The sequence below is a fragment of the Crassostrea angulata genome, chromosome 3 (genome assembly GCF_025612915.1).
Source record: "Crassostrea angulata isolate pt1a10 chromosome 3, ASM2561291v2, whole genome shotgun sequence".
Lineage (NCBI taxonomy): Eukaryota > Metazoa > Mollusca > Bivalvia > Ostreida > Ostreidae > Magallana > Magallana angulata.
The window spans coordinates 56701270-56725310 of record NC_069113.1 but is presented as its reverse complement, the minus strand read 5'-3'; the positions used below and the strand labels follow the sequence as shown (position 1 = coordinate 56725310).

Sequence of the window (24041 nt, the reverse complement as noted above, 5' to 3'; positions counted from 1 at the left end):
ATAAAAGGCATGGGCTAAGCAATGAAAAAAAAATTCCTTTTATGATTTCATGTAAGTAGTACACCTAGTATATGGTAAAGAAATTAAATTATCATAAAAACAAAAGCGTTGTCTATCTGATAATAATTACATTTTCCAGTGTCTTAGCCTGTAATAACACTACATATCGGTTTGTTCTATATAACCCATAACTTCAAATGACGCCAAATTGAGGCGCCAGCGGGTTTTGCTTATTTATATTCAAATATATAATTGTGAGATGGATTAAAATTATATAAGTAATAAGGAATCATTCTTTAAATATTATGAGGTAATGATTTTGGTCGGGCGTGATCAAATCTATCATAAAGCCCTTCAGGCTTATTGGATTTGTTCACGCCCCGACCAAAATTATCACATCATAATTTACAATCAAAGAATGATTCCTTATTCCTTAATTGCAGATCTAATAAATTGCATAACCTCATCAAGAATCCAGGAGTTATGTTTATGACACGATAGTTTGAAATTGAAAGCCAATTATTAGTTACCTACCGGTTTTCACCGGAGGGGACTATAGCTTTCCTCTGCGTCCGTCAGTCCGTCCGTCCGTCCGTCCGTCTGTCTGTCACACTTCAGTTTTCCACAAATTTTTTTCTTTATGCGTTTTCGGAATAATATAAAATTTGCTGAACAGCCTCAAAATGTCAAACTAGAAATCAAGTTTACACTTTTGTAGCGTCTGGTTGACCATGTTTTCGAGAAAATAATTTTTTTATATTCCATTTTTTTAATGCTCGGGTTCGTTATCGGGTTCGGTGTGTATTGAGTAAACGAGGAAAGTATGTAGTCAGTATAATATCGTGCATTACTTTGACCATACCTTGTATTGATTCTAACAAACAAATAAGTTCTGTAAAATAGTGCCAAGCATTGTGTTGTAAATTTAATTAACAGGGTTTTTTGTGTTATCACAATCGGGTTCGTTATCGGGTTGGTCTGTTGATTCGGGGTACAGAAGACGGTAAGAAATGATATTCTGCATAACAGTCCATTGTTTTCACAAACTTCTACAAACTGGTAGGGGACGTGTATTGCTTATGCAATACTCTCAGAATGCTTTTTATATTGTATTAAATACACAATTGAAATGATTAAAATAATGATAAAATAATTGTACATCAAAATAGGTAGCCAATGCTGTACAAAGTTTACAAGACACAAAATAAAACATTTTGTTATGATACCTGTTCATAAGGTAAGATGAACGATGATGTTCTTTTTGTGCACTTCCGTATATTGTCTCTTGAAAGGCCTTTAGGCTCCATTCCCATTCATAAAATTACCTTTTCTATGAATAAATACTCTAGTAAAATTGTCCTGACCAATTTGAATTAAAACTTATCAGACCCGATCAGGCAAACTTACACTCTTTTCTGAATGATTATACACGTTTTATTTTTAAATAAAGTGAAATACTTATATTTTACTTAATTTTGAAAAACACTTATTTATACCTTAAAGGGGTCTGACAGCAGCCAATATTAATGGTGATCTTAAATGTAGGCAGCATCTGTACAGGTGAAATAAAACAAAACAAAACAAAACGCTCTGAAAAGTAACCGAAAGCGATTTGTTTCCGAGACGAAACACACTCATTGATTCGGATATAACTCTAGAATATGTGTGTTTTAGTAAATTGTACATACAAATTATTATTAATTCCATTGATTTCAAACGTTTTCAGAAATCGACATTTAATTTCCGAGATACCACAACAACAACCAATTTCCTGCAAACATGAAAATTAAATCTAAACGATTAACGTTTTTATTTCCTTATAAATAACTTTTAAAACTATGAATTGAAATGGTCGAAGACGAGGAAAACATTTCACATACACCTAAAATAACAAATTTTAAACTTTAAGAGAAAATATATCAAATCAGATTGAGGGATTAAGATCATCCAAATAGGGACACCCGTATTTCATATGTTTCTATATGACATGCTATGAAAAAAAAGAACGGATCAGTGCTAAAAAAAATGGAGGAACGGATCACAAATGGTGTATTTATGAATTCAAAAAATATAAATATTCATTCTTTATGCATTGCATTTATCTATTACTGATTCAAGATGACATAGGTATGCAATGCTTTAATTCATCCTTTCGTCAAATTATGTTCCATCGGATTTATTAAAACTGCCAGCCAGCAGCAGTTACCGATTAGAGTGTCTTTAACAATAACTGATGTTATCAATGAACATGTTATTCATTTTGTTTAGAAATTGGGGGAAATGAATTTTTCCCTATAAGCAAAATTGTACCTTTAAAATGATAAAGTGTTCGATAATATAAATATTACATTTAAAAGCATTAGAATTATTACAATTACGCGGAAGATGCAAGTTTTCTGTATGAATTATAAATATCGATTTCATAGGTTGTGTTGTACATTGTATAACAAGAGTTATTCCTCTTTGCCTAACATAGACAATAGTGATTATTTTTTTAAACCAGTGTATTGATGCAACGAGAATAAATGTATTACAAAGCTTTAAATTAATTGAGCATACAATCATATTTATATGACAGCAAATACAATATACAACAGATTCACTATTTACTTTTTAAACGGTTTTACCGACGTCTATAATTAATTGAGTCTTATAAAACACATAGACTTAGATTCACCTGACGACAGTTTCTTAAAAATGTGAGAGCAAACAAAAGACATTTTCTGAGGTCCATTCATCTAGCAAAGCAACATAAAGTAAGTTGTCCGTACAGATCAACATTTACATACGTCATTAGTATTTGTGATACCAAGAAAGTTGAAAAGGAGAACTATTTTGTGTTCTTTCGATTTCAGTACGATGGCTGTCCAAAAAATGTCTAAATCAGTTTATGTTGGAATGTGTAAAGAAATAGGGACCCCACAACAGGCGGCTTGCCGAAGAGAAATAGCGAACATCAGAGAGATCTGGATGAATAAAGTAAATGAATGAGGTACGTTCAAATCAATGAGGAGTGGAAGTTACAGAGAAGGGTTCAGTTTTAACGACTCCGACATTGACATTATGCTATGGCCAACTGATCACCGAGTGTTCTGGGACTTCCCCCAGTTTTACAACACACGAAAAGAGGCACCGATTCTCTGTGACAGTTCCGAGAGTCCAGCAGGGTTTACCCTTCTTTGGTTACCATTGAAAAGATCCAGACTGCAAGTGTTGTCATCTTGTGTATGGAGGAATGGGAGGCTCTATATATCAAGTTCTAAATATAGAGAAAACCAAATTCTTTTCTCTACACCTGACTCTTCTACACATGGTCCATGTAGTAGTGGAAAAGTGGGATTCAAAGAATACGATGAAGCTCAAAGTTTTGTTAGTGATTATTGGCCTCCTTTAGCCTCCTCATGGATAAATAGGTGTCACTCATGGCCCCCACCTAATGTTGTCACAGAAATTGTATGAAATGGATGTCACTTTGTTGCAATAGGACACAAACTAGGATACCATGAAGACAACGAATGGAGAATTTATTTCTCTCGGGCAGAATATAAACTTGTGTATTCAATGAATCACACACAATTTTTAACTTACGGTTTGTTGAAAGTGTTCTTAAAGGAAATACTTAACAGCGGACAAAGAGAGGAAGAAAATCTATTGTGTTCCTACCACATGAAAACAGCAGTTTTCTGGGCCATTCAACAAAACACACTACCTCACTGGTGTCCACAAAATCTCCTGGCCAGTTTCTGGGTCTGCTTCAAACTTCTCCTTAAATGGGTTTATGAAGGGATCTGTCCAAACTTTTTTATTCCACAAAATAATATGTTTCTTAACAATATCCATGGCCAATCACAGTCAGCCTTGTTCAGGCATTTGTATGGGTTGTATAATAAGGGTATTGTTATACTGCTACACAGTCCCTCCATCAGGCCCTTTATAGTTGATGTCCTCTGTAATCCCAGACTCACGGTGTGTACTGATGGACACACTTTGATCTCGGAGGCGGAGTATGATGCAGATTTATTTATTGAGATACAACACAGTGATGCAGCACACACATCCGACCAACAGGACTGTATAACAGTCATTCGTACAGTAGAGAAATTGATTGGTTCACCCCTGACACAGCTTCAAGTTCTTGGTTTGCAGAAATATACAGCGACCATTCTTCAGCGTATAACTTTTAATATACATGAGAAGTACAGAGGCACAATTGGCAACAAACAATTATACACTGTTGACAAATCGTCCTGTCAGATGCTTAAATTAGCAGCCAAGTTTGGATCCATTTCTGATTTGTTATACATTGCCATGTACTATTACAGGACATTAAGATACAAAAAAGCTTTATCTGTATTAGAGATGGCAAGGGTCAATTATGCACAGCCATACCTGATGTTTAGGGGGAATGTAGATATACAGGGGTACAGTGATGCTGTAGGGGGGCAGTCATTGACTCGGAAAATGAGACAGACTGCAGCGATGTATATCATTCTAAGTAATCAGATCGTATATATTGATGAATTAATACTAGAACAACAGTCCAATCAAGACAGAAAATGGTCTGTTTTGTTTATTCCACCCGTAGTAATGTTTTTCATGCTGAAGTTTTTATGTTATAAACATGTTGACAGAACCCCACGACTTTTACCTTCATGTAAGATACAGTTAGGTGTACCTTTACCTGTTCAATATATTCATGGTTTTTTTTGTAAAATCATAGTTCTGGATACCTTGTAAGATTCTGTCTACACTGAATTGAAATATCTATTTAAATCTATTGCAAATTACTTTTTATTCATTTATTCTAATATTTTAAAACTTTTCACCTTATCATTTCTTATTTTTAAAACGTTTGTTTTCAAATTAAATTCATTAGAATTGATGAAATGCTTGCCTTCCATTACTTTAAAATAATGTTTAAAGATTTAGAATTCCTTTGTTTATTGACTTTGACCTATGAACTTTATGGCTGTTTGGTTGGTCAAGGTCAACTCTTCATTTTCAAGTGGTTTAATGCCTTTATCATAAATAGCTCAAAAGTTATGTCTTTTTTTTTAAATTAAGAAATTTTCAGAGACAATAACTGCATGTAGGGAACACGAGATCTTTTCGATGTGAATAAATTGAAGGATCATATAAGTTGTAAAGTTCACTTTCAAAGGAGGAGCAATAATAAGCATTTTCTACAATAATTGCAATAACTCTCTAACTATATTAAAAAAGGGGCTGAGTTGTATTGGCTTATCAGGTCCTATTACATTCATGAAAAAGTTTTCATATACTATCCTAAACAGAAGAGATATGAAAATCAATAATTCACATATTTTTAAAAGACCTTGACCTTTAGCCTTTATTTCATTTTGATTGGCCAAGTGAGACGCTTCCATCCGAAGAGGTTCGATGTTTAGAATTGTTAGTGTTTTTATTCAAATTTTAAAATTTTTGGGAACAATGACTACTAAAAGGAGTTCTCTGGTCCTTTCTGCAATAGCATAAATAGATTGGAGGACCCTCTAACTCGAACAAAGAATTTGGTAAAAGTCCACAGTTTCTATCGCTAAGCATTTCCTTCCCAAAAGGGCTAGTTCTGGGAGTAAAGGAAATGTTTTTCATTATATTTCCAAATAAAAAGCTGTCCTAAAAATAGTGGAAAAATAAGTAAAAAAAAAAATAAACAATATTACAGGTCTTTTACATGGAAGTTCGAAAGACCTCAATGTGTTTTCAGCTAGGACATGACACTATTTAAGACTAAATAGTCATGAACGTAGCTGAGAGAATAATTAACATTCTAAATTAGATAATCTAACAATTAATAGTATTATTGTTTCCTGCATTGTGTTTTTATTTCCGTATCTTAGGTTAATGTAGCATCTATTTCAATATATCCGTAAAACTCTAGAGTTACAGATCTGTAAGGATTTTGTTTTCGAATTATGCCGGAATCTTCACATAGCCTAACAATATCCGATATTTCGATATTGAAATAATTATTAAATTTATATAATTATTTCAATAGCGAAATATCGGATATTGCGAGGCTATGTGAAGTTTTCGGCATAATTCGATAAACAAAATCCTTAAAGTTTTAAACGGATATATTGAAATAGATTTGGGCCCAGTAGATGTGAAAAAAAAACAAAATTTACATCTTTTCCAACGAACGTGAGATATACACTTGATACTTTTTATCTTTAAAAAATCTCCACTTTCTTCATCAGATAAACCATTAGGTTCTGTTGTTCTCTCTCTCTTTTTTTCCTCCTCTCTCTCTCACTTTCTCTCCTCTCCCTCTCTGTCTTTCTCTCTCTCTCTCTCTCTCTCTCTCTGTCTCTCTCTCTCTCTCTCTCTCTCCAAATACAGTTTATATGTAGAGTCATAGTCACATTCTCAAATTAATGGCAATGCACATTAATTTGTCTCCTGTCATTATTGTTCAATTGCTTGTTTTCCAAATTGGCAAAATCAACAATTTAAACAGCATAGAACTCTCCCCCTCTCTCGCTCTCTCTCTCTCTCTCTCTCTCTCTCTCTCTCTCTCTCTCTCTCTCTCTCTCTCTCTCTCTCTCTCTCTTCCTGTCTCTTGTCGTTATTCTCCCAGATCAACGATAATCTCTATTCATCTCTACTCGTCAGGAAAGTCTTCCAATTGTGTGTGTTTGTGATTTGGGTCCCCAAGTAATTCTTGAAGTCATGACTACTCTTTATCAGAATCTTTGTCAGTTCGGTCGATAAACACCTCTCTATTACGATCACATCAATTTACAATAATAACCATATATCGAGCTTTTAAGTCTATAATCATAGATGATTTCTTCTAAAGGTTTAGATAGCATTAAAGAAGCTGAAAAACTTATATACAAACAAATACAATTGAAATTTACAGTCTGAAAACTCCACACTGGAATCCCGCATTTCTTCTTACATTGACAGGATACAAAGTACAAAAATAGAGTAAAAGCGATTAAGGAAATAGAATATTATTGTGAAACTCTTTAAAACATTTTAAAAACGAATAAGGAAATAGAACAGTGTTATGAAACTCTTTAAAACGTGTTAAATGTTGCATAACAAAACGTTTCCACATAATGAGAGAAATATTTTATTAAAAAAGTATCTGGATAACACTTGCTGACTTCATCAGATTTAGCCATAGAGAGGGACCACTTTGGCTCGTGTCATTGCTACATACAGAAGATTGAACTCGCCCGCACAGATCAGAGTAAACAGTAAGAATATAGCTTTAATCTTAACACTTGTATCTATGTTTATTTCATTTATTTTAACAATAAGATGTCTCTTTAGGTAATTCGTTGCAGAGATCAATGCTATGAAAGTGTTGACGAGAGTGTTAATTTTCTGATCAAGCAACGAATATTCACCCTCTGTACATATTATGTGACTCACGGCTTAGGTTAAGGAAATGAAATAAAATAGTAATATCCAAAGTAATATGGAAAAACTTCCAATAAATAATGTGGTTTACAGTACAAACTCTTAAAATTTTGTGATGTTTTGTTATAGATATATGGCTATATTTGCTAGAGAGAGAGAGAGAGAGAGAGAGAGAGAGAGAGAGAGAGAGAGAGAGAGAGAGAGAGAGAGAGAGAGAAAGAGCACCAGAGGGGTGATTAAACAACATATGATATGTTATTCTATAAAATCAAATGAAATAGATTGTAAGCATTTTCATCTAAGATGTTTTACGCTTTAGTTAAGTTTCGGGAATATCCATCTCCTCAAAAGGATGAAATTGTTCTTATCATAAGGACGTAGAGTATGTATGTAGATAATTTATAGCGATATTTTTCATATTTAAAATAACCAAATATTAATGTCTCTTGATAACAAATTGTAAAAAATTATTATTTTTAATTTAAAAAAAAAGGTTGCTCTATAATGTCAACTGACGTTACTTAAAATAAAATTCCAGAAACATTCAGAATCATGTTCCTGATTTAAGAGTTGTTTATTACCCAAACAATGGATACCCTGATGTGATTTCCATGGCATAACACCATTTCTTCACCGCTTCAAAGAAAACGGCGAAGTTACTGCAACACAAAGCAGCAATCTGTCCACTAGTTTCTCCATTCAAACAGCCTGATAACAGTAATAAATACAATTAATTTGATGATCCAGTTTACCTGTTTCCTAAAAAACAATATAAACTGTCTTCTTAAAAAACTTCAATGCATTTTATTTCATAGCTGTATCAAGTTTTGTTATTATGAAAAAAATCAGAATAACAAACCCTGAACCTTCTCAAAAATCCATAAAACGAAATTTAAATTCAAAAGCAAAATAACTAGGACCTCCAAAAAGATAGAGGTAGGATCAGGTGCCTAGGAGGAGTGACCATTCTTTGCTGACCAGTCACACCCGCCGTGTGCTATTGTCGTAATCGAGGGAAAACACCAGAAAAGTCCGAAGACAATTAGGTGATAAATTATGGTCTAATAATTAGTATGAAAAATGTCAGTCAGTATGTGACCCATTGGAAGATTTCATTTGCTGACAACGTCGTTGTATCGACAATAGAACTTAAGAAAACATTACTTCAAACTAGACTGTCCATAATCCTGTCTTATCAAATTGTTTTTCAGTAGCTTGCCTCGCCTTAGAAACTGTTCATACGAAAAGCATGCCCTTGCGTATCGAATTAACTGAGAGACAAAAACACTATATGCAGGTGATGAATGTATATTGCTACATACGTAAGGAAAGTTGACTATAGAATAATTGAATTAATCGCGTTTATCATAAAGTTTTGTTGTTAGGTTACCATCAATGTCCATTGATTTTGATGTAATTCTTATCAAAGCGTTCCCAGATTCCTTGCACCCTTTCGTCACAGGAGTCTCCATTTCCTATACTTCTGACTACCTTTAATAATAAACGTTGATTTTTTTAAAACTTAGACACCTTGCTCCCCTAACTTATAAAAAAAATCCCATTTCCCACCAAAGTTGTCCTTCAGTACAGGTCACGAGTATCCCGACACCCACCGTGTAAAAACACGTGGAAAACGGTCTTTGTTGCACCGTGTACACGGTGTGACACCGTGTATGTGTATTAGAAAATTCAAGAAAAAGCACCGTGTCACACCGTGGCCGCCCGTGTAACTCCGTGGCCACTGTGTCACTCCGTGGATATCGTTACCTGAGACGTTGATAGAAATAGCGTACATGTATGTTTAGAAATATATAAATTATGGCTAAACAAGGGTTGAAACATATATATCCTTTTCATATTTAAAAAAAAAGGATGTCGACTAAGTTGCACGGACCCAGAAAATTATCGGGGCTGTCAACGTGAAGTTAATTTTTTGTGATCTGAAAACTCGACGTAAATGAGTATCTTTTAGTTCATTTGTTCTTAAATGAATTGAAATAAATTCCCCAAATATATCTAATAATTAAGATATATAATCAAAATTCAAATCAATTTAATATATCTTTTTTTTTTCTAAACACACGTGATGTTGTAACTTACGATCCGATTAAAATGTCGGGAGCTTAAACGTCTTATTTTCTGTTACACTTTCTGATTTATTAATTAATTTACAGCCTTAATTTAAACCAATTCAAAATAAGAAATGAAAACAATTCAGATCATATTTTTTTAAAACATGTTGATGTGCTGTAGTAAATAACAACTGCATATTATCGGTGAATCGAATAATTTGGACTTCAGCTATTTATGTAGCAATAAATAAACAAAAATCACTTTTATGTTATAGATTATAGATAAAAACATGTACAAACTTGTTAAATTATATTCAAGCATTGTACATGTACTAAAAATAAACCCGCATTTCATAAAATAACTTTCAACTTTATTTCCGTATAGCTGGTAGTGGCCCGTGATTTCACATGAAAAAATCACTCGTGCGATGTACGGAAGCTGATCAGATACACATCATTGTCTTTCATATTGGGTTCTATATACAGGTAACATTGCAACATATGTTCAACATATGTTTCGAGTAATGTTTGATAACCATATGATTATCATATGTTTATAAATATATGTTAGACATATGTTGAACATATGTTAATTTCATTTTAGTGTTTACTCATTTTCTCTATCCTTTGGGATTATTTACACAACATGTATCACATATGTCATGCATATTTGAAAATATGCCTATAATAATTTTTTTTTGTTGATTGTCGATATAAATTCTTTTCCCGAATTACCCTCTTCAACTGATTATCCTGTTTTTACAACACTGAATCTTTTTAAAAATTGCATTAATTTTTCAGCTCCAGTTATCTGATGAAAAAAAAACAGAGATAAAAATACGTGTAATTTTTATTGTTGGAAATATCAAATACACAAGTTTGTTATTCTCCTGTAAATAGTTCTCACTCACTGCAGCTTTAATTGTTTCTGAAAAAGAAACAAAGAGAATGTAACACTTTTGAAGATGGTTTATAAGTTTAGAATTGCCTCAATCGCTCCATTATTTAAACAAAAGTTTAAAGAGTATCAAGATCAAGTTGCAAATACAACACGAGTTAAGTTTTTTCATTCTGGTCCTAAAGTAAATTTTGTTGAATACTTAAATCATTTGTAAGTTCTGGAGAGAGAGAGAGAGAGAGAGAGAGAGAGAGAGAGAGAGAGAGAGAGAGAGAGAGACAGACAGACAGACAGACAGACAGACAGACAGACAGACAGACAGATTTATAACTGTACCTTTAATGCATTAATCCCACTTTTTGTCCAACTTCTTTTTCGATGTGCTGTTTATCATTTGACAAGTCAAGTCTAAACTTCTGTCTTAAATGTTAATAAAAATGCAAATACAACCATCAGACCTTTTAAAAATTTGCAAATTAAGAAGTGGAAAACCATTAATATATTTGTGTTATTTCTACAAAATGAGATTTTGAAATCTTATAAAAAATCATAAGAACTAAATAAATGATAATTAGTATCAATCATACAGTCAGAGCCATGTTTAAATTTAATTACCATAACTTGTATAGCAAATGTAGTGCGGATCTATATCTTTGAGCTCAGGACGAATATCTGGATCCTGGATCCTCTTCATCGTATTCAAACTGCATCCAAGAAATCTTACAAACCTCTGCACTACTACATCCATTTGCTACAAATTATAATACTCTGTCAAACAGTGTCACTCATTATTTGATATTCATTGAATCTAAACTTTACTACAATAATATTTCAAGTTTGAAAAATATACATCATGCTGCAGTTTTGAAAGTGTAAGAAATTTTTATAATTATGCACTTACTTCTTCATAATCTCTGACACTGTGTTATTTGATGCCATCTGTGATGTGTCCACTAGTCTATGCATTCCTAAAATAAAAACACTTTTTTCAATTAGCATGTAATAAAAATTACACTATAAATATTGATAAAGATTTTTTAAAAAGAAAAATGAATTGAATTGATATAAATATTTCAATGAAAAGATATAAATCATTGTACAATTTGTGTTGACACAAAATAATTCATTAGGAATTTCCTTGTGGGATTTTAAAGACTTTTTTCATTAATAACTGATTTAAAACAGCAATATAAGACATACTTGTTGATTTGCAATGAGCTTTGCTCTAGTTTTTAAATGCGTCTGATCTAAGTATATTTTTCAAATCTACATTTTTATGCTTGTTTACCATTAAACTTGTAAGGTCTAAATAAACTAAAGACAGTAAGCTGTTGAATTGTAGCTTTGTGTGAAGAAATTTACAGACCTTACCTTTTCTGACATATTCTACATTCTGTCATTCGTAAACATGGTAATTACTGTATGATTTATTCACTGTATTTTAAAAACAATTTCAACATACGTTGAACATATGATTACCACAAATATATGTTCAAAATATATTTTGAGTCTGTAATATGTTTAACGTATTTTTCAAACATATGTTAACAATATTTTTCAAACAAATGTTCAACAAACTGTGAAAAATTCATATGTTTAACGTATGTTCAACGTATGTTGAACATACGTTACTCGAAACATATGTTGAACATATGTTGCAATTTTACCTGTGGACCGATCCACGGATTCTAAGCGCTATGAATATGTGCGGTACTACATGGACAAGTACATCACACATATGTATAAAAGAAAGAAAATTTGAAAATGTATTAAATATAAAGCTGTATAATTATATTATTTAGAGAAAGTACATTTGCTTTTAACAACCCGATAGATTTGTTATCGTTGAATAGAGTATAAGTGAGAAAAGATTACAGTTATGATTCTATACACTTTTGAAACTGCCAAACTACAGTAACTACGATTACTATTACGTTTAAAAACGGACTGAAACAAAAACTTATGGAACCAAGTATTTGAATTTTAAAAAGGAAAAGAAAGTGTTTTAATTGATCATGTGGGCGATATCGGGTTTTTTTTTTTTTTGGTTCTTAATATCAACAAAAATCAGCCGTAACAATCGCATACGTCTGAAAATTGATTTCCTTGATTCCTGGCTTCCCTTACTTACCAGAGTTCTCATAACCCACTACAGTCTTCTCACCTTCTCATGTTTAAATTCCTAGATACAGCTAGCAGCCACTTGTGCTATCTCTGGACTAAACCAAAATAACTGAAAAACAACCATCACAAAATAGAAACAGATAATCATGACTACAAACATAACATAATTTGTTTTGATATGTTCAAATCAATTACATAACATGCGTATTAACAGATAATATTATATCACGAAATCTGATGTAATTACATGTAAATCCAAGACGTTTACTACAATAGTTTTTCCAAGGACTGTAAAACAGTGAGTACTGAAGATGTACTGTATGCAATTAGTTTCTGCAAGTTTATAGGAGAATACACTTTACTAAGCTGTACAGCAATATACTATGTTACTTGTCACGTAATTGGGTGTTGGAGATATACTGTGTTTAATCATTTGATGCATTTAAACATTTCTTTAAGACGACTGACTGAATACAAAACTTCAGAGGCTGATTGGCTTATACAGTTCTCAGTGTTACCTGGATGTCTAATCTGTGTCAAGTAAAAGATAAACGACGCGCTGATCTGCTGGAGAGCATTGACTGCCCCCCTGAAGGAGTGGATTTGTTGGTGAGGGTTCCCTACTAGGATCTTTGACTGTGGCTGATTGAGCAAATCGGATATGGTTGAAATTGATGTCATTAACCTTAGAGTTCCTGCATCAGTGAACTTCAAGAATGATGTACATAAGTCATTAACTAGTAGATAGTAGAAAGGTCAGGTAACACTTTAATCAATCTTTATTAGATTCAATTTTATATAAAAAGAATGTTTTTTCCCACTGCATTGCAGCTAATATTAGTATTGGTATTTATTCAAGGTGACTGCGTTGAGAAAAGTCATATAACTCCCAGAAAAATGCATCGTTTTGCAAAATATGTTTAAAATGTGGTTTTTCGTTTTCTGCAAACTTTCTTTCCTAAAAGACTCCAGTGAGTTTGGAGTGGAGGCTTGGGTTGCTTTTAATGACATAAAAATCATGTTGTTATTGAAATTTCTGACAACAGCGTTTTGGAAACACAAATTTTTATCGGTTGAAAAAGGTCATAACCTTATTTTAAATAATTATTTAGATTCTCAAGAACGGTATCCAATGAGAATAACTGATTTTAATCAGATTGCCAATCACTGATTTCTGTTTTGTTATGGATTCAGACAGAGCAACACAAATGTAAGTTATTTTAAAGTTCACAATTTCCTAATTACCATTGGTCATTGATGTAAACAAATTGGGTACATATACATCCATTTATTATACTCTTCTAGTCTTCTTTCAATTTTAGAGGAGGAAATCCTGTTCAGAATATGTCCGAGTCTGTGTATGTGGGAATGTGTCGCGAGATGGGGACCCCGCAGCAAGTGACCTCCAGGAGAGATATAGGGGATATGATGGAGTTGTTGGACAAACAAAAATATGATGTAGTGAGATTAATGAGGAGTGGGAGTTACAAAGAAGGATTCAGATTACTAGAACGTGGTTCAGACATTGACACTATGATATGGCCGACTGACCACCTAGTTATGTGGGACTTCTCTCAGTCTGAGTATTACAACATACACGGACAGACACTGATTCTTTCTGACAGTTCTGAGAGTCCACCAGGATTTACATTACTTTGGTTACCATTAGAAAGTGCCGGACAAGGAGTGATATTATCATGTGTGGAAATAAATGGAAAACTTTATATATCAAGTTCTAAACACAGAGAGAACACACATATTGCGGTTCCATTTCATCCTGATGACACAATACATGGACCATGTAGCAGTGGAACAGATGGACCACTAGAATACGATCATGCACATTGCTTTGTAAGTGATTTTTGGCCTCCGTCTGCTACCTCATGGATAGACAGATGTTACTCATGGCCCCCACCTCATGTTGTCAATGACATTGTCAGAAATGGGTGTCACGTTGTAGCAATAGGACACAAACTAGGAAACCATGAAGAAATTGAATGGAGAATTTCTTTCTCTCAGGCAGAGTACAAACTTGTGTATTCAATGAATCACACACAATTCTTAACTTACGGTTTGGTAAAATTGTTCTTAAAGGAAATAATTAACAATGGACCAAGAACTGAAGATAAGCTATTGTGTTCCTACCACATGAAAACAGCTGTTTTTTGGGCCATTCAACAAAACACACTTCCTCACTGGTGTCCACAAAATTTTCTTGTCGGTTTCTGGATCTGCTTAAAACTTCTCCTTAAATGGGTGTATGAAGGGATCTGTCCAAATTTTTTCATCCCCAAAAACAACATGTTTCTAGGCAAAATCTATGGCCATGCACAAACAAGTTTATTCAGGCGACTGTATGGGTTGTATGAGAAGGGTATAGCATTGCTGCTACACAGTCCCTCCATCAGGTCCTCTATCATCGATGTCCTCTGTAATCCCAGACTCACAGTGTGCACTAATGAACATACTCTAATCTCTGAGGCTGAGTTTGATGTAGAATTATTTGGTGAGATAAATAGTAGTAATACACTATACCCATTCGACCTTCAAAGCTGTATATACTACCTACACGCTATAGAGCAGTTAATAGATTTACCACTGTCACATTATCATGTTGTAAGTTTACAGAAACATACATCCTCAATGTTTCAGTGCATTGCTTTTATATTACACAACATGTATACAGTTACAGGTGTCAATAAACAAATGTATGTTGCTGACAAAATATCTTGTCACTTGCTCAAATTAACAGCCAAGTTTGGGTGTGTTTCCGACATGTTGTACCTTGCCATGTATTATTACAAGACACTCAGATACAGGGAAGCTTTATCTGTCATAGAGAGGACAAAGGTCAAGTTAGCACAGCCATATCTGATGTATAATGAACGTGTAGACAGAGAGAGGTATAATGACGCTGTAGGGGGACAGTCCTGGTCTAAAAAAAGACTTGCTGTAGCAGGGGATATTAGATTTAACAATGAAATCTGTTATATTAGTGAACTATTACCAGAACAACAGTCTAGTATACAAAACAGAAAGCCTTTATTGGATCTTCCACCCTTTGTATTGTTACATATGCTAGAGTTTTTATGCTCTAGACATGTTAACATAATGATAGCACAAACAGCTCTAGATAATCTACAGGTCCTAGTCCACCATGATCAGGGATGGTTAGACATTTCCTGGGAGATCCCGGGGATCTGTCAACAGATGGCAGGAAACCTCCAGGCTGCCCTGTACTCATACCAACAGTCACTAGGACAATATCCATTCCATAAAATACAAACTGCTACCACAAAAAGAATCCAAGACCTACACTTTTAGACACCCCATTTTCGTCAAATGTCACTTTTACGATATCTTAATGCTATTTACTTCAGTGGATAATGTCTTGAACATTTAAAAAGATGTTAAACAACCAACAAGAACTTCAAATAAGGTCTCATCTGGGTGTTGCGTATCAGGGTCGTAAATTTACCCGTGTCGGTACCTAACATAATGTTTGAATTAATATTTGCAAGTATATATTGGACAATACCTGGATTGTTTTTAGAGTTGCAATTTTTTTGCATTTTGATAAAAATACAATATTTATTTTTGTGATCTTAATTGTTGAAATGGTAAATATGAAAAAATCATTAAATAAGATTTTTGTAGTTGATATGAAATGCAATATTTTGCATTAAAAGTACCACGTAAATATTCAAATATACACTAAATTTTTAAGTGCCAAAACCTTCTTTAATATAATTATGCAAACGAAATCAATTCTAACTTTATTGATTTTACCTATTTTCAATGAAAACCTATGATGCATGTTGAATTTTAAAAATGTCAATTAAAGCATTCACTTGTATTGTTTATTGTTTTTTAACAAACATATCATAAAAATTCGCAACATTACATTCTATGTCTAAGGATGGATTTCAAAAAATAAAAATATGAACTAGAGCAAAGCTCGTTAAGCAAAGCTCGTTACAAAGCAACGAAAAGGCATACCGTTAATGTAGAAAGTAAAGCTAGAAGTTCCTCTAAGAAGCTGAGTTCTTAAACTAATAAACATAAGTATCTAAAACAAAAAGAAGCCAACTTGAATACTTCTTGGTACGAGTTTAAAAAAAATCCTAATGAGTCTAAATACAAATTAACAAAAACCTTATCGATTTCAAGTACGACTAGGTTAAAAAAAATCCGAATAAGTTCAAGTACGATTAAACAAATTCATATTTTTCAAGTACGAACTAAATTTTAACATAACACTATTTTCTAAACCAAGTATGCAGAATCATGTACTACAGTTTGAAATGCCAACATTTGAAAAAAAACAACAAAACTAAATGTTGAATGATTTATCTTTTTTTTGGTGTAATCCCTAAGAGCTAAGTAGAAAGAAATCAAATCAATGATGGAATACTTGTAATCAGAATCGTTAAGCACCATTGTTTGATTACTTTGTATACAATGACAATAATACACTCTTTGATACAAACACTCACTCGCTCTCGCTCTCTCTCTCTCTCTCTCTCTCTCTCTCATAAACACAAATGCAAAGTTTATAAAAAGTTACTTTCCTCAAACTAATATCGATGTACATTTCTCTCCTATCATTACAGGTTAAATAACAACTTACACTGCATGGAAGTCATTCTCTTCAGTCTGTCACTTTCTCTGTCACTCATTCACTCTTTCTCTCTCTCTCATCTTCACACCCCGAGATCAATGATAATTTCTATATCACTCTCCTCGTCATGAAGTTCTCAGCCTGTGTGTGCTTGTGGTCAAGGTCCCCAATTAATTCTCTGAAGTGAAGACTAATCTTCACCAGAATCTTTGGTCCGTAAATACCTCCCTTAATAACGACTCCGTCACTCTACAAATTATAAACATGTATCACAGGAACAAATAATAAATAACTATCGAAATTATTTCAATATATACTTAAATAATTTATAGCAAAGCATACCCAACAAGAATACTAACCGTTACAATCCGTTTCTTTTGTAAAGTCAGAGCAAAGGGAGTCGTCCGTCTCTTTATATTACATGACAACTCCAGAAGTAAACTACTGAGAACTCAACACAGGAAACTCGTATTTCTCCTTAAATTAAACATAAAGAAAGAATATAAGCAACGTGAACATGTAATTAGAAGTTTAGAAAGCTCATCTCGGAAATAAAACTTTGTACAGCATAATGTTTTCATGAAATAAGAAAGAATAGGTAAACATGTTTTGACCTTAAATAAAAAAGGATTACTTCTGCCCTCTTCAACAGGTTAACCCGAGTTGGAGTCATAAGGAGAGACCGCTTAGCTCTAGTCACTGCTACATACAGAAGATTGAACTCGTCCGCACTGATCGACACTGGTCCTGATAAAAACAGAAAAAACAAAGAGCATCTAACTCTGACCTATGTCTTAGTAATGCTGTATCTGCTTTACTTTGTTTTAATATTCAGACATATTAGATTGGTGGTAAGCATTTGTGGTGAAAACATTAAAGATAGTATGTAACTATAAATATTTTTTTTTGTATTGTGGATTTTTACTGACTAGAAAGTCCGGTCACAAAGTCCAATCTCACGTTGAAATCATCCGTCAACTTCACTGTGTTAAACTCAAGTCCTTTTGCTTTGTGTACCGTACTGAAGATCATGTCTGTAAAACAAATCAGATAAATGACAGCAGGCAGGCTTATTGACAGACCGATGATTTACCCCATTCTGTCTGTTCAGATCCTTCACCTGCAATGTTGAGATCTTTTACAGTCCTGGTCAGGATCTTGTGTATGGAGACAGGAAGATTATGGTGATAAGTCTTCATAATCTTAATCTTTCCGAGCCACTCTGTGTCATGTGTCTTCAAAGCGAACTGCTCAAACTCGGCAAAACTGTTTTCACTAGCTATTTTCAGTGACGCGTTTCTCTGAAAAAATCATATCTGTTCAAATTCTTTAGTCAAAAGTAATTGATACACTTTTCAATAATGTACATTGTATATGAAATATCCTAAGATCGTTACAAAGAAAACATATTTATTTAAAAGTTGTAAACGTGTTACATTGAATTCAAATTGTAGGTCGGTTTCAACCAAATTCATATTCAAAGAATTTTAAATGCTGCATTGAAGTCTGAAATTACTTACGTTTAATTCGTTCTTCAGGGGAGAGCATCAAAGTATAGAGATCCAGTAGCATTGGAAATCCAAAGCCATCTGTGCCCTATAAAACAGGTTTATAGTTTACAGGTGATCAATCTTGTATTTCATGCACATAGAATATCAAATCTTTTCAAATTCATGAAGCATTAACCCTGTATGATAGACTTCAAATTCATTTCTTTTGCCTATACAATTTACAACATGCACATTATTTTCAAACTCTACCTCAAATTACTTGTCAAAGAGAAGTTGTTACATTTAGAAAGGCATGCAAGATCATCAATGGAACATATCCTGTACAAACAAAATATATGAAATATAGACAAATTACATATCAAATTTTAATTAAAACCAAGGGATGGGATTATTGGAAAAAGTATTTTGTAATTTAGTGTTTTTAATTACATTTTTCAAAGTAATTGAAAGTAATTTGTAATCGACTTTGCCTTCAATTACTGTACAAGTAATTGAATGTATTTAAATACATTTCAAATATATCATGTATTTTCAATTACATTTTCATTACATTTCAATTACTTTTTATCCAATTTTTGAAGTTTAAAAGGGTGACTTATAATCATGATAATTATGTTTAGTGTGTATATCTGCTCGGCATGGGCTTTTGTTTATACCATAATTTAATGTATCATAATGTTAATATGTTTATACGTCATGCCACACTACCCAGGGCAATAGGTAAAGGTCCAATTTTATTCATGTGTGAACCCCTCTCATACCCAAGAACCCCCCCCCCCCATCCCCTATTTTAGACTTAAGGGAATCTAAATACCATATTCTTTTGAATCATAGTCAATATTACTTTATATACTGATGGGCTGTACTACCTATAGTTGTGCATTTTTTCCGATTCTGATACTGGAGAAAAACTAGTGTCAATGAAAATTTTTCTTGAAATTTTAACACAAATTATACAAATGATCATTTAATTGAACTCCAACCTTTAAAATCATTACCCTTCATAAAGCCTTGCAATCGTGGTTTATACATGTATTTGTTCTCAAGATTTTTAAAAAACAAAACTAAGTAATTGAAGAGTATTTAATTACACTGAGAGTTATTAATTACATTTGAAAAAAATCAATGTAATTGTAATTACAAGTAATTCACAAAATTATCAATGTACAAATGTATTTGAAAGTATTTAATTACATTTTAAAGTAATTCACTCCAACTCTGTGGGCAACATCGCTCACCTGTACAACAGTTCCTTGTAAAATTTTATTTGGTAGCATATGCTATTTCTATTTTAAACATTGAACCACCCCAGCATTGGTCAGTGGTTTATGGTTGGCATTAACAATCTACATGATCTTAGAATGCTTGCATAGTAATCTCACGAACTGTAGCTTTTTAGCTCTCAAAAAAATTTTTTTTTGTAACATTTTCCAAAATATATATTTCCATGTTAAACTTTGAACCTATCTTGGAGCCGCAGTATTAGTCCATGGGCCACAGCTTTATTGATTAAAAATCTACATTATTTAAGAATGTTTGCATAGTAATCTCACAAATTGAAGCATTGTAGTTCTTGAGAAGAAGATTTTTAAACATTTTTTCTTTATATTTAAAACTTTGAACACCACTTGGGCCCCATTTTTGTCCGGAGGCCACGATATTTTCATTACATATACTAGCTTTTGTGTAAACATTGGCACTTCTGGTTCAGTGGTTCTCGAGAAGATTTTAAAATATTTTTCCTACCTATTTCTCTGTTAAACTTTGAACCTTGCCTGGGACCCCAGTTTTTGGTCATGATTTTACAAATTAGAATCTTCACAATACAAAAAGCTTTTGTGTAAATATTGGCATTTCTGGTGCAGTGGTTCTTGAGAAGATGATTTTTAAAAACACACACCTTATACTCACTGTTTCACGATTATCTCCCTTTTACAAAGGGTTTTAACAATTTAGAATCCCCTTCCTATAAGGATGTTTTGTACCAAGATTGATTAAATTTGGCCCAGTGGTTTTAGAGAAGAAGTCAACAAGTGAAAAGCTGTCAATGTGACAGCAAACCGGGTTTTCTTTTATGTAAACTGTATCCATAATCCATGTCAACCCTTATCCAGTGAAATGGAGTACCCTACATGTATATGCAACATTTTGCCAAAAAATGACTAAGTTCAAAAGCTAGTATTTTTTTTATAAATTATCGGAAATCAAAATCCTAGCAATATGCACACCTCTGATATATGTACAATTGATCTGCAAAAGAACAACTTCCTATCTTGAGAACTGTAGGAGGAGTAATCCGTACAATGAGGGTACCCTATATGCAATATTTTGCCAAAAAATGACTAAGTTCAAAAGCTGGTATATTTTTCATAAATTATCGGAAATCAAAATCCTAGCAATATGCACACCTCTGATATATGTACAATTGATCTGCAAAAGAACAACTTCCTATCTTGAGAACTGTAGGAGGAGTTATCCGTACAATGAGGGTACCCTATATGCAATATTTTGCCAAAAAATGACTAAGTTCAAAAGCTGGTATTTTTTCGATAAATTGTCAGAAATTAAAATCCTAGCAATATGCACACCTCTGATATACATGTATGTACAATTGATCTGCAAAAGAACAACTTCCTATCTTGAGAACTGTAGGAGGAGTTATCCGTACAATGAGGGTACTCTATATGCAATATTTTGCCAAAAAATGACTAAGTTCAAAAGCTGGTATTTTTTCGATAAATTATCAGAAATTAAAATCCTAGCAATATGCACACCTCTGATATATGTACAATTGATCTGCAAAAGAACAACTTCCTATCTTGAGAACTGTAGGAGGAGTTATCCGTACAATGAGGGTACCCTATATGCAACATTTTGCCAAAAAATGACTAAGTTCAAAAGCTGGTATTTTTTCGATAAATTATCGGAAATTAAAATCCTAGCAATATGCACACCTCTGATATATGTACAATTGATCTGCAAAAGAACAACTTCCTATCTTGAAAACTGTAGGAGGAGTTATCCGTACAATGAGGGTACCCTTTTGGCAGCCGCCCGCCCGCCCGCCATTTTCACCATTTTAATATCCGGATTTTTCCGTTGGAAAACCCGTTTAAAAATGTGAAAGTATACAGACGGACATATGGACAGACAGACGGACAACGGACAACAGGTGATCAGAAAAGCTAACTAAAACCTTTGGTTCAGGTGAACTAATAGGAGTGAGAAATTTTGGTCCAAAAACATCCCGAAAGTATACACGAAAGTATGGACAGACAGACGGACAGACGGACAGACGGACGGAAAGATGGACAACAGGTGATCAGAAAAGCTAACTTGAACGTTCAGATCAGGTGAGCTAATAAGAGTGAGAAATTTAGGTTCAGAAAAATCTAGAATCCAGTTTCTGATTTTAGAGTTGTTTCCCTTACCCCAACAAAGGCAACCCTGATATTGGTTTTCCCAGCATAACAGCATTTCTTGACCGCTTCAGAGAAAACAGTGAAGTTACAGCGACATAGAACAGCTATCTGTCCACTGGTCTCTCCATACACACAGCCTGACAATAATTAATACAAAGATCAAGTTTACCGGTTTCCTCAAAATCCAATATAAACTTATTTTTCAATAAACTGCTATTCTTTTTATTATTAAACTATGTTAACTTATGTTTTTTCATTGATTTTGATTTTCCCCACCAAATGTTCCTATATTCCTGGCTCCCCTTACTTCCAAGACCTCCCATTCCCTTCCAGAGCGGTCCTAGATTCCTTACTTACCTTACTTACAAGAGTTTCAATTTCCTTGATTTATGGCTCCCCCTTCTAATTCCTACAATTCACTTCCAGAGTGGTCCTAGATTCTGGGCTCCCCTTACTTTCAAGAGATCCCATTTCCTATATTCCTGGCTCCCCCTTCTTACAAGACTTCCTATTCCCTTCCAGAGCGGTCCTAAATTTCGGGCACCCCTTACTTAGAAGAGTTCCTATTTCCTAGATTCCTGCCTCCCCCTACTTACAAGACGTCCCATTCCCTTCCAGAGCGGTCCTAGATTACAGGCTGCCTTTACATAGAAGAGTTCCCATTTCGTAAATTCCTTCCTTACCTTACTTACAAGAGTTCTTATTTCCTAGAGTTATGGCTCTCACTACTTACAAGACTCCCATTCCCTTCAAGAGCAGTCCTACATTCCGGGCTTTGATTACTCACAAGAGTTCCCATTTCCTAGATTCCTTGATATCAATACTTACAACAGTTTCCATTTCCTAGATTCCTAGCTCCCCTTACTTACAAGAGTTTCAATTTCCTAGTTCCTGGCTCCCCTTACTCCATTTCGTTATTCCTGGCTCCCCTTACTTACAAGACTTCCAATTCCCTACCAGAGTATTCCTAGATTCCTTGTTTCCCTTACTTACCAGAGTTCCCATTTCCTACTATTGTCTTCTTCTCATGTTTCAGTTCCTCAATACAGTATGCAGCCACTTGTGCTATCTCTGGACCAAACCTGAATGACTAAAAAACAACAACCACAATATAGAAACAGATAATTATGACTGAAAATGCAACACCATACGTTTTGGGATTCTGAAGTACTTTAGGTAGTACAAAACACCCGTAAAATCAATATTTTAAATTATTTTCTCAAATAGGCAAAAAAATGGCTTAATGTTATGTTAAGGTAATTTCAATTCATTATTTAAGAACGTAATGTAAATCATACCCATCAATCACTCATAGCATAAAAAAAATTGAGGTACAGAGGATTTTGATTATTTTGAAACCTACATTTGAATTGATTTTGCGCGGTTCTTGTGCAATTTAGCCTTCTATCATTGCAAAATGTGTAACTTGTGTATGTTCATAGTAAAGACCTGAAATTTGACCACAACTTTTCCTAGGGTTTACACTTCACCCCTGCGAATGTTATTGTCATTTAAATTTTAGACCACGTGATTTTATTTGACCCTTTCAGTTTCGCAGTAAAAATCATGCCTCGTGTTTATAGTGTATTTCATAGAATCATAGAATTGTAGTCAAATATAAAATCTAGAGGTTTATTGATTTTAAACTTTATCTTCATTAATTGGTGGATAAAATGTGTTCTAGAAATAAATGCGACGAAACAAAAAATAGTTTTTGTCTGCTGTTGCAACAATTAACATGCTTGTAGAGATCCCCCCATAGGATTAATTTTCGATCCACGCCTGACTTAGTAATAGCATCAATAGTGAAACAGACTGTACTATTTCATGCAGAATGTTCCTTGAAAATGGCTCGAAATACGAAGTTTTTATGCAAAACAAACACCCATTATTTTTCTAAAAACATGGTATTGCACACCACAAGCATCAAACATGGCTATGATTTTATTAAGCAACCCAACGTTTATATTTTCAACCACTATACACGTGGTTGAACAC

General features: G+C 33.5%; 1 protein-coding gene, 1 long non-coding RNA gene and 2 pseudogenes across 2 annotated transcripts; 2 read left to right on the top strand and 2 right to left on the bottom strand.

Moving 5' to 3' along the window:
- The first annotated feature begins 2653 nt into the window (after positions 1–2653).
- LOC128176992 (uncharacterized) lies at positions 2654–4737 on the top strand (annotated as a pseudogene).
- Positions 4738–10314: 5577 nt separating this feature from the next.
- On the bottom strand, positions 10315–11737 carry LOC128176726 (uncharacterized). Its single transcript, XR_008242804.1, has 4 exons — positions 11267–11737; positions 10981–11116; positions 10702–10785; positions 10315–10395 (listed from the first exon to the last, which is right to left on the bottom strand). It is a non-coding gene; the product is annotated as an uncharacterized LOC128176726 (long non-coding RNA).
- A 2080-nt stretch (positions 11738–13817) lies between these two features.
- LOC128176720 (uncharacterized) lies at positions 13818–16293 on the top strand. The gene has a single exon (XM_052843234.1). It carries the CDS (start codon positions 13834–13836, stop codon positions 15811–15813), a length of 1980 nt encoding a protein of 659 aa, XP_052699194.1. The 5' UTR covers positions 13818–13833; the 3' UTR covers positions 15814–16293.
- A 925-nt stretch (positions 16294–17218) lies between these two features.
- Positions 17219–23125, bottom strand: LOC128176991 (F-box DNA helicase 1-like; annotated as a pseudogene).
- Positions 23126–24041: the final 916 nt, after the last annotated feature.